The sequence below is a fragment of the Carcharhinus amblyrhynchos genome, chromosome 27, assembly GCF_965287045.1.
Source record: "Carcharhinus amblyrhynchos chromosome 27, sCarAmb.v2.hapA, whole genome shotgun sequence".
NCBI classification, from domain to species: domain Eukaryota; kingdom Metazoa; phylum Chordata; class Chondrichthyes; order Carcharhiniformes; family Carcharhinidae; genus Carcharhinus; species Carcharhinus amblyrhynchos.
Window position 1 is genome coordinate 23,071,958 of NC_137350.1, and position 11,767 is coordinate 23,083,724.

The 11,767-nt window shown below is 42.9% G+C and overlaps 1 protein-coding gene across 1 annotated transcript; it reads left to right on the forward strand.

Moving 5' to 3' along the window:
- Positions 1-4,515: 4,515 nt before the first annotated feature.
- LOC145359017 (galactoside alpha-(1,2)-fucosyltransferase 2-like) lies at positions 4,516-5,604 on the forward strand. The gene has a single exon (XM_080213371.1). It carries the CDS (start codon positions 4,516-4,518, stop codon positions 5,602-5,604), a length of 1,089 nt encoding a protein of 362 aa, XP_080069497.1.
- The last annotated feature ends 6,163 nt before the right edge of the window (positions 5,605-11,767 follow it).

The window sequence follows — 11,767 nt, forward strand, 5'->3', positions numbered from 1 at the left end:
AATCCTGGAGACATGTGTACACATTTTTCCTTACCTACACATAATGTATGCATGACACAAAAAAAATAAAGCATATACATATATCATTAAAGGGCTAACCAAGAAGGAAGATGAGGGCAATGCAGTTGATCTTGTCTACATGGACTTTAGCAAGGCCTTTGACAAGGTGCCACAGGGTAGGTTGTTGCATAAGGTTAAATCGCTGGGATTCAGGTGAGGTAGCCAAATGGATACAAAATTGGCTTGATGACAGAAGACAGAGGGTGATTGTTGAGGGTTGTTTTTTCAAACTGGAGACCATTTGGCAAGTGGTGTGCCTCAGGGATTGGTCTGGATCCACTGTTACTTATCATTTATATTAATGACTTGGATGAGAATTTAATAGGCGCAGTTAGTAAGTTTGCAAATGACACCAAGACTGGTGGTATATTGGACAGTGAAGAAGGTTATCTCCAATTGCAACAGGATCTTGATCAATTGGGCCAGTGGGCTGATAAATGACAAATGGAATCTAATTTAGATAAATGTGAGGTAATGCATTTTGGTCAATTGAACCAGGGCAGGACTTACTCAGTTAATTGTAGGGCACTGGAGGAAGTTATAGAAAAAAAGAGATCTGGGACACGGGTTCATAGCTCGTTGAAAATGGAGTCACAGGTGGACTGAGTGGTGAAAAAGGCATTTGGCATGCTTGGTTTCATTGGTCAGAACATTGAATAAAGGAGTTGGGACATCTTGTTGAAGTTGTACAAGTCTGGTAAGGCCATACTTGGAATACTGTGTACAGTTCTGGTCACCCTATTATAGAAAGGATATTATTAAACTAGAAAGAGCACTGAAAAGATTTACTAGGATGCTACCAGGACTTGATAGTTTGAATTATAAGGAGAGGTTGGAGAGACTGAGGAAATTTCTCCCTGGACCATTAGAGACTTAAGGATGATCTTATAGAGGTCCATAAAATAATGAGGGGCATAGATCAGCTAGGTAGTTAACATTTTTTCCCAAAGGTAGGGGAGTTTAAAAGCAAAGAGCATAGGTTTAAGGAAGAGGGGAGAGATACAAAAGGGTCCAGAGGGGCAATTTTTTTCATGTAGAGGGTGGTGAGTGTCTGGGACAAGCTGCCAGGGGCAGTAGTAGAGATGGGTACAACAGACATTCCTGGATCCAGTTAGAAGCAGGGTGAAGCTCCACATATTCCGAATCATCAAGTACCACAACCTCAACATCGAGAGAACGTTCTTTTACATAATAGTGGTATGTTTTTTTTTAATTTCTGACACAAAACCAGCCTTGTGACACACTGTTTGAAATAATGGCACTTTGTCTATAAGGCAGAATTGTTTGGTTTGTGCTTGTGGGTCACTGCTTTCCAGGATCCAAATAGTCATGGATGATCCTCCCAGCCAACAGAGGAAACTTTGATCCCATTGATTGAAGTTGAATGTGAACCTAATTCCTAGAAGAGAATGGCCTTGGTCTAAAGATGTCCAGGTTAGGCAGATTGGCCATGCTAAATTATCTCCCCATCTCCCAAGATGTTTAGGTCAGGGGAATTTGTGGGGTAAAGAACAAAGAACAAAGAAAATTACAGTACAGGAACAGGCCCTCCAAGCCTGCACCAACCATGCTGCCCGACTGAACTAAGTCCCCCTACCCTCCCGGGGACTATATCCTTCTATTCCCATCCTATTCATGTATTTGTCAAGACGCCCCTTAAAAGTCAATTTCCCTTAGTCTTCTGAGAAAGTAGAGGCGTTGGTGGGGCTTTTTTAATTATAATGTCAGCATGGGGGGGACCGGGACAGTTTGATAGTGATCTGTGGGATTATGGGGATAGGGCATGGGTAAGATGATCTATTGGAGAGTTGGCCTTGGAGAGCTGACTTGATGGCCCAAATGGCCTCCTTCTGCATGGTAGGGATTTGATGATTCTATGATTAATTTATTGCGTTATCCAAGCCCTCCAACTTGGATCACTTTTACATTCTAATAATAGAACAAAACCAACAATGAATTGGCAAATTGGGCTGCACGGTGGCACAGTGGTTAGCACTGCTGCTTCACAATGTCCGGGACATGGGTTCGATTCCCAGCTTGAGTCACTGTCTATGTGGAGTTTGCGCATTCGCCCCATGTCTGTGTGGGTTTCCTCCGGGTGCTCTGGTTTCCTCCCACATTCTCAAAGTTGTGCTGGTTAGGTGCATTGACCCAAACAGGTATGAACTGTGGCAACAAGGAGAATTTCACAGTAACTTCATTCCATTGTGAATGTAAGCCTTACTTGTGATTAATTAAAAAAAACCTCAGACTTTAAAATAAAACAAATTCCAAGTTAATTCTTCAACTGCATCCACTCTCAGGACATGTTACCAGTGTGAGGTTAAACAGCAATGAGAACTGAATATAACAAGGAATGTCAGAGAATGGTTAGAATTGAAAACCGTTCCCTCAGCAATTGAGAGAACGAGATTGAATTACATGGAATGTACCAGTGTAGATATATCTTACTTCATTAATGTTACCCTGTATTACCTTCTCCCACGCTACTTATCTTTATCCTCCCCCTCCGACCTCCCCCACCCCACCTTAGTCACCGTCATATTATTCAGCATAACTACCCGCTGTGGTGGCAAGTTTCACATTCTCACCACCCTCTAGGCAGAGAAATATCTTCTGAATTCCGCATTTGAGTTCATATTGACGATAGTGTGTTGGTGTTTTGGGTCTTGCTTTGCCGTCCGATCAGATACATTCACTCTGGGGTGGATTTTTGTCCAGGAGCAGGAAGTCAGATATTTCCTACCTTTGCCCAGGAGGAGACCAGCTCCCTATTTTCATGTTGTGGAGGTGGGTATGGGCTGGGGCTGCTCTTGCCACCTCTAGAGGCAGGGCTGAGCCAAGGGCAGAGGCAGGTGGATGATGAGGCCAGCAGGTTAGAATGCCCAGCTTCATTTACTGGGACATCGGCCCGGTTCAGTTTTTTTAAACATTTGTTCATGGGATGTGGGGTGTTGCTCGCTGGGCCAGTATTTTTTGCCCAGTTAAGAGTCAACCATATTGCTGAGGCTCTGTAGTCACATGTAGACCAGACCATGTAAGGTTGAATCACAATGCTAAATTGACCCTAGGGTCAGGGGGATTAACATGGTAAATATGTGGGGTTACAGTCTAAGGGCCTGTGTCAGATTGTGGTCAGTGCAGACCTGATGGACTGAATGGCCTCCTTCTCCAGTGTAGGGATTCTATGGTGACATATTTCCTTCTCTAAAGGATATTAGTGAACCGGATGGGTTTTTATGACAATTGAAAATGGTTTTATGATCATCATTGGACTTTATATTGAATTCAAAATCCACCATCTGCCATGGTGGGATTTGAACCTGGGACCCCAGAGCATTAACATGCATCTCTGGATTACTAGTCCAGTGATAATACCACGACACCGCTGCCTCCCCGTGATTATTAGGCACTAAGGATTTCACTCCTCATCCCCTTCCTTCCCTCCAACACTCATCATGTCCTATCGACACCCCATCATAGCCCCATACTCCATTCATGCCTCCCATGAGCGAGATGGAGATGGAGGGATATAGGAGACTGTTTTAAATAAGGTTCAGGAGCCTTGGGACGTCCCTGGGAATCAATTTTCTGGCTCACTTGTTTTACTGTTGAGCTTCTGGGGATTCCTTTAAATGTTTGTATAAGGATGTGCATGGTATTGATGTTTTTCTCTTTTAATCCACAGGTGCTTCGGTCTGCCTTGTTGTCCAACAAGTGGCATACATGCGATGGGTCGTATGAGGGCTGCTCTTGGTTATTTCGAGAGTAGCCTAGTACCTCATGTCGTTAGTGTACGCTTAAACTGGACCAGATGCTGGGCAACACGACAGCTCAGTGACTATCACTGTTTGCTGTGCAGATAAATGGATTTGGGCCAGTGTCTGTGGGAGTTTACGCATTCTCCCCGTGCTTGCGTGGGTTTTTTCCGGGTGCTCTGGTTTCCTCCCACACCCCAAAGGTGTGCTGTTAGGCTGATTGGTGTAACGAATTGTCCCTAAATTAGTCTTCCCTCAATGTGGAATGCCGTAAGCATAGACAAGGGTCATGGGTGGAGGGGGGCTCATAATGTTAAAATGGCGGCGCGGGCTTGTTGGGCCGAAGGGCCTGTTTCCCGTGCTGTGTTGTTCTTTGTTCTTTGCTCATACCTCCCCTGCCCTCGCCAAGTCCCCTCCCATTCACCATGCTCACTTCACTTGTACACACACAACCAATGAGTCATATAATAACACTGGCAAGTCTTTCATATACCCATGAAATGAAAAATAAAACAGCCATTCTAAAGGAATTTGAAAAACATGGCCCTCGTAACCCTGTCATAAAACAATCAAACATAAGCTGCCAAATTCCTACTGAAGAAACATTGAATAACTGTTCAATTCCATTGCAGATTCTATAGTAATGATCTCTATGCCTTATATTTCAGAACATCCCTCCTGAATTGAGGAAATAAACATGAAACCATGCCACAAAGTGTCAGTTGAGAAGGTATTTTTGACCAGCATCTGGGCTTCCCAAAAATGGATCTTTTTAATGTTGCTGTGTAATTCGGTATCACTAGTTTTTGTATTCTACAGCTATCAGATCGGATGTTACAACAAAGGAGCTGAAAATCTGCCCTTTTTTGAAAATGCCATCAAGACACTGCAAAATGAAACAGCGAAAGATTCTGAAAGGGTGAAGATTTCTTCAAAGGGATTTTGGTCAATGAACTCGATTGGACGACTTGGCAACCAGATGGGAGAGTACGCAACATTGTACGCATTGGCAAAATTGAATGGGCACCAAGCGTACATCTTGCCTGATATGGCCAATTATCTGTCCCCAATCTTCAAAATTACCCTACCAACCCTTCATGATAAAGTGAGAAATAAAATTCATTGGAAGAATTATGGTCTCAATGACTGGATGGAGGATCAGTACCGCAGTATCCCAGGAGATTATGTTATGCTCTCAGGATACCTGTGTTCCTGGACCTTTTACCATCACATCCGAGAAGAAATTCTCCGCGAGTTCACCTTTCATGACTTCATCAAAGACCAGGCCAATGCATTCCTTAGAAGCATTGGAGGGGAGCGAAAGAATGTGACATATGTCGGTGTGCATGTTCGAAGGGGAGATTACGTACATGTCATGCCAGATATATGGAAAGGAGTCATAGCTGATAAGAAATATTTAGACACAGCAATGGCTTACTTCCGAAATAAATATAAAAACGTTGTCTTTGCAGTGACGAGTAACGGGATGGATTGGAGTAAGCAGAACATCAATAGTTCCAAAGGAGATGTTTTCTTTTCAGATGATCCAAAGCTATCCAGTCCGGCCAATGACATTGCTATCCTTGCTCATTGTAACCACACTATAATGACAATAGGGACATTTGGTTTTTGGGCTGGTTACCTGGCAGGTGGGGAGACAATTTACCTCACAAACTTCACTTTGCCAGAATCACCATTTCTAAAGGTATTTAAGTACGAAACAGCTTTCTTACCTGAGTGGATTGGAATTCCTGCCGACCTCTCACCTCTTCTGCCCAAAAATTAATTCAAGTTCGCTCTCATTATTTCCTGTCATCTTCAAATCTGATCAACTTTATTTGTGGTTTATTACATTGTTCAATCTCAGAAATGTCCTCTGGAAAATAACATGCATCAGGATTTAGTAAACAATTGTCCAGAAATGTCAGCTGCAAATTAGAGAATTTATTTTAAATATACGTTTTGTCACGGCGACTGTCTAAACATGTAGATGAAAGGGAAGAAGCTGATAGTCATGTGTTTTACAGTCTACCGTGCCAGCCCCTCAAAATATTGGGGAAGGAGCCTGAAGCAAGATCAAGGAAGTGATATTGTAAGACAGTGGTGCAGCAGTATTGTTGCTGGACTAGTAATTAAGATTGCCAGGGTAATGTTTTGGGGACCTGGGTTGGAATCCTGCCACGACGTTTGGTGAAATTTGAATTCAATTTTAGGGCTAGGGGGCACAGCCTCAAGATAAAGGGGGAGCGGTTTAGAACGGAGTTGAGGAGGAACTTCTTCACTCAAAGGGTGGTGAATCTCTGGAATTCTCTGCCCGTTGAAGTGGTGGAGGCTGCCTCGCTAAATATTTTTAAGACGCGGGTTGATGGGTTTTTGATAAGCGAGGGGATTAAGGGTTATGGGGAGAGGGCGGGAAAGTGGAACTGAGCCACGACAGATCAGCCATGATCTTATTGAATGGTGGGGCAGGCTCGAAGGGCTAGATGGCCTACTCCTGCTCCTATTTCTTATGTTCTTATGTTCTTATATTGACGGTGGTAAGGTTTAATAAAGGAGATCCTGTAGATGGGTTAAATAAATGTAGACAGAGGAAAGGGGAAAATCCAACAGCCTTTGCCAGTTGTTTATGGATCCACTTCACTAGAGTGTGTGAGGAAATAGATCAGTTTAGATTAAATGAGGCCGATTCATCCAAATGGGCTAGAACATTAGTCTTGTAGGAAGGCAAGAAAGCCTGCGCTAACTTTGACCCCACAGAGACCACACACAATGAAGCATGGGTTCTTCGTTGGTTAGCTCGAGTTTGAGAACAGGAAGTTCAGGTACCCCCAATGTCATGGTCAGATAGATAAGCAAGAATGCTTCCGATGAGGGCTAGCCAGGGTCCAGTATGGAGAAACGAGGGTAGACGGAATCACCAACACCAGAGAGGTACAGCTTCACCTTGCGCAGCAGTCACAGAGAGAGATAGAGGGACATGTTTTAATCGCGGGCAACCAGGACACTTTGCCCAAGATCATAGTAGACCTCCACCACACTATAGGCAGTCCCAGAGACAACCAGGACCATTGGCTCCACCAATTGGGCCAGCTCCTAGAGCCTCACACGCTCAAGTGCACAGATGCAACCTACAATCAACCTCATTGAACACACCAGCAGGATAAGCACGCAGGACACGCCAAGCAAGATGAACTTTTCATATCCCGGCTATTTGTGGTTTGACACAACGACAGAGATGTGGGGTCCGCCTTTGAATCACAATCCCCTCTAATTCATGAGCACAATATTTACAGAGAACCCACCAGACTGCACTTTGCATTAATGGACAATAATGAATAACTGAAAATCTTAATATCAGAACATGCCTTGGACTCACGATTGTAATTTTTTAAATGTTTGGTTGTTTGTAATTGGCTTATTGTAATGATTTTGTTTGAGAACATGTGGTTATTTGCAATTCATGGTTAACAGCAGAATGTTTGCTGTCTGTAGCTTCTGGAATGTAAATATGTGATAGGGATGTGTTATTACTGGACGTGCCTGTGCTACGGGTGGCACAGTAGCACAGTGGTTAGCACTGCTGCTTCACAGCTCCAGGAACTGGGGTTCAATTCTCGGCTTGGGTCACTGTCTGCGTGGAGTTTGCTCATTCTCCTCGTGTCTTTGTAGGTTTCCTCCGGGTGCTCCAGTTTCCTCCCACAGTCCAAAGATGTGCGGGTTAGGTTAATTGGCCATGCTAAAATTGACACTTAGTGTCCTGAGATGCGTAAGTTAGAGGGATTAGTGGGTAAATGTGTAGGGATATGGGAGTAGGGCCTGAATGGGATTGTGGTTGGCGCAGACCTGATGAGCCAAATGGCCTCTTTCTGCACTGTAGGATTTCTATGATTCTGGGCCTTGCTTGACTGTTGAGTGACTGGGTAATTTCTGGAAGATATTAGTCCTGAGCCTGTGATCCATCACGCTTCACTTCAGGATCAACAGAAGGGACTGTGGCCAAATGGACAACCTAAAATGACGATTTACTATCTCCTTATCCCTTAATTCCCCTAGTCCCCAAAACTCCACTAACATTTGTCTTGAATATAGTAAGAAGTCTCACAACACCAGGTTAAAGTCCAACAGGTTTATTTGGAAGCAGGAGATTTTGGAGCGCTGCTCCTTCATCAGGAGAGTGAAGGTAGGTTCACAAACATGGCATATACAGGCAAAGACATAAGTGGGTTCATGTCACACAATTTGTAACCCCCACCATACTGCCTGGGTTTGCAAAATCCTACTAGCTGACTTGGCATGAGACAATTCATACCTCTTTACCCTGTGATTATCCCTCTCTCCACGCACACTGCCCCTGTAAAGGCTTGATTACCTGAAGACTCGCATTCCAACCATTCTTCACATTCCAATCTGTAATTATCTTGCAACTGTGTCTTTGTAAATATATGCCATGTTTGTGAACATTCCTTCGCTCACCTGATGAAGGAGCTCCAAATGCTTGTGATTCCAAATAAACCTGTTGCTCTTTAATCTGATGTTGTGAGGATTCTTACTGTTCCCACCTCAGTCCAACGCCAGCATCTCCACATCATGTCCTGAACATGGTCAATGACTGAGTGTCTGCAGCATTCTGCTGTAGAGAATTTCAAAGACTTGCAAGTGAAGAAATATCTTCTCATCTTGGTCCTAAAGAGGCAAGCCACATCCTGAGACAATGGCGGGAATTGCCCCACCCCCAACACCTACAGCATGTTTTCCAGTGGCAAAAGCAACTCACTTTGGCTGCCAGTGAGATCTTCCAGTCCCGCCAAAGTCATTGGCCATTTGTTTTATTTTCTGGGGCACCCACCACAGAGGGTCACCTTTGGCAGTGGCAATCTTTTCCCACCCCTAGCTGCCCTTGAACTCGATAGCTTACTATGACATTTCAGAGGGCAGTTAAGAGTCAACCACACTGACTCACCACATAAACACAAGAGCAAATCAGAGGTTAGGAATACTGTGGTGAGTAACTCACCTCCTGACTCTCCAAAGCCTATCCACCATCTACAAGGCATAAGTCAAGAGCGTGATGAAATATTCCCACTTGCCTGGAGGAGTGCAGCTCCAAAAACACTCAAGAAGCTTAACGCCATCCAGAAAAAAAACAGCCTGCTTGATTGGCACTCACATCTACAAACATCCATTCCTTTCACCACTTATGCTTAGTAGCAGTAGTGTGTACTATCTACAAGATGCACTGCAGCAGTTCACCAAAGATCCTTAGACAGCACCTTCCAAACCCACGACCACTTCCATCTGGAAGGACAAGGGCAGCAGGTAAATGGGAACACCACCACCTAGCAAGTTCCCCTCCAAGCCACTCACCATCCTGACTTGGAAATATATCGCCGATCCTTCGCAATCGTTGGGTCAAGATCCTAGAATTCCCTCCCTAACAGCATCATGGATCAATCCACAGAACGTGGACTCCAGCGATTCAAGAAGGCAGCTCACTACCACCTTCTCAAGGACAACTAAGGATGGGTAATAAAAGCTGGCCAGCCAGCGATGCCCATGTCCCATGAATAAATTAAAAAAGGCCACACTGTTGTGAGTCTGGAGTCATAGGTAGGCCAGACAAGATAAGGACAGCAAATTTCCTTCCCTAAAGGCACATTAGTAAACCAGATGGGCTTTTCCAATGTATGATGATCATTTCATGATTGCCATTACTGAGAAGAGCTGTCAATTCCAAATTTTATCAATTAAATTTAAATTCTACCAGTTGCCATGATAGGATTTGAACTCATGTTCTAGAATATTTGCCTGGGTCTCTGAACTACCATTACTGTGACATTACCACGACAGGAAGAGCTGGAAAATCGTGGCTAATGACTTCCCTTGACTTAAATTCATATTGAACTTGAAGGACAATTCTGCAATCCAGTGTTACCAGCGAGAAGCAGCACACATAAAGCACATTGACTGGCTTTTCCATCCATTAGTTCGAAACTTTAAAGTTAGAATTGATTTGTAACAACTTTTAAATAGTTATATGAAGCTAACTAATCAAGCATTCTATTTTTGTCACCAACAGTGACAACACTACAATAAATGTTTCCAATATCCAAACAAGTGAAAAGAAATCTAGGATATTGATTTGCAGTTACTGCTGTGTCACAATAACATTTCCCTTATAATTAGTGCTGGCAGCAACCAGTCAAGTATAAATTTCACTCCTTCAATCAATTATACTCTATCTGTTCAATAACATGATGTCTGGTACAGTTGCTAAAATGATTATTCACTAATGTTCTGTATTTATTTCCTGTTTATGTTCTTGACCAAATATGTTATTTAACTAATGTTATGTGAGAATTATTGAATGAGTTGGTTGTGATGATCTAGGGTGGAATGGGGAATCATTTGTAATGTTATTTTTAATTTGGGGAGAGATGATGGCGTAATGTTATAATTTGGATCAGAAACTCCAAAGTGTTTTATAAATACAGCCTGGATCATAAGTGTTGAACTTTGAATTTGTCTAGGATGAGCATAAGATGTTTCCCCTCAGGGATGATTCAATTGACCCACGAGGAAGCTTTAATCAAATAAAGTTTATTTAAGAACATAGTTATCATGTTTGGAAGAGTGAGAGGGGATCTCATACAGTCTCATCTTGTAAAATTCTAACAGGGTTAGACAGGGTAGATTCACAGGGAATGTTCCCGAGGGTGGGGGAGTCCAGAACTAGGGGCCATAGTTTGAGGATAAGGGATAAACCTTTTAGGACTGAGGTAAGGAGATATTTCTTCACCCAAAGGGCGGTGAATGTGTGGAATTCACTACCACAGAAAGTAGTTGAGGCCAAAATGTTGTCTGATTTCAAGAAGAAATTAGATATAGTTCTTGATGCTAAGGGGATCAAGGGATATGGGGTAAAGGGAATCAGTGTATTGAACTGATTGATCAGCCATGATCAAAATGAATGGCAGAGCAGGCTTAAAGGTCTGAATGGTCTACTCCTGTTTCTATGTTCCAATCAAACAAAACTTCCCACAGATAAATAAAAACTTTCTTCATGATTAACATAGCAAAGACTAATGCTCATGTAATCCTGGGACTGAGTCCTTTGGATTCAGCTGCAGTTCTCTTGAGGCACACACAGACAAGCTTGGAGTCAGAACAGCTTCCCAGAACACCAAGAGGAGACTCTAGCCAAGCCACCAACAGCAGATTCTCTGCTCGAGGAAGAAAAGAAGCTTTGCTTTCAGCTCACCAGCAGAATTTCCAAACCCAGGGAGAGAGAGAAAAACATTTCTTTTCAGTGTGATGTCCCTTTTAAACTAAAACTGGTGCTAGACAAAACAGAGGAAATGAAATCTTAAATTCATTAGGAAGGATCAAGAACTGTCCAAAAACTATCACCTTCCTCCCAACAATGCAGTGTCATTAAAGAACACAAAGTAAAAATAAACACCATTTCAGTAGCAATAAAAGGATTTCTACAGACAACTCAGCAACACGGAGAACTGAGAGATGCAAAGAACGTGATTTTTTAAAAATCTCTTAAAAGCACACTAAAGTCACTGTTTTTTATATTTTAATTTATACGTCCGTTCATATTTTATTTAACTTCAGTGTAATACATGCAAGGCTACATAGAGCAAACGCAGAGAGCCAGGCCGCACTGAGAGAAGGAAAGGGTTAACACAGATAGCAAGAGGCCTGCTCTGCTGACAGATAATGATTAACACATGCTATCAACTTCTGATGTGCAGGAGATCGTTCTGAATTATCATGACAATAGGAGAACTGGCATTAAGACAGCCAGGGTCTACACAGTCTAGGGAGGGTATAGTCTTTTATAAAATATGGTCACCTAGCAGAGGTGGGGGGTGGGGCAATTAACACATTATTGTAAATCGGTTGGGCAAATAAAACGCTTTGACATTATAATTGGGTAAATA

Coding starts and splice junctions, on each gene's coding strand:
- LOC145359017 (XM_080213371.1), top strand. CDS start 4,516: ATGAAACCATGCCACAAAGTGTCAGTTGAGAAGGTATTTTTGACCAGC.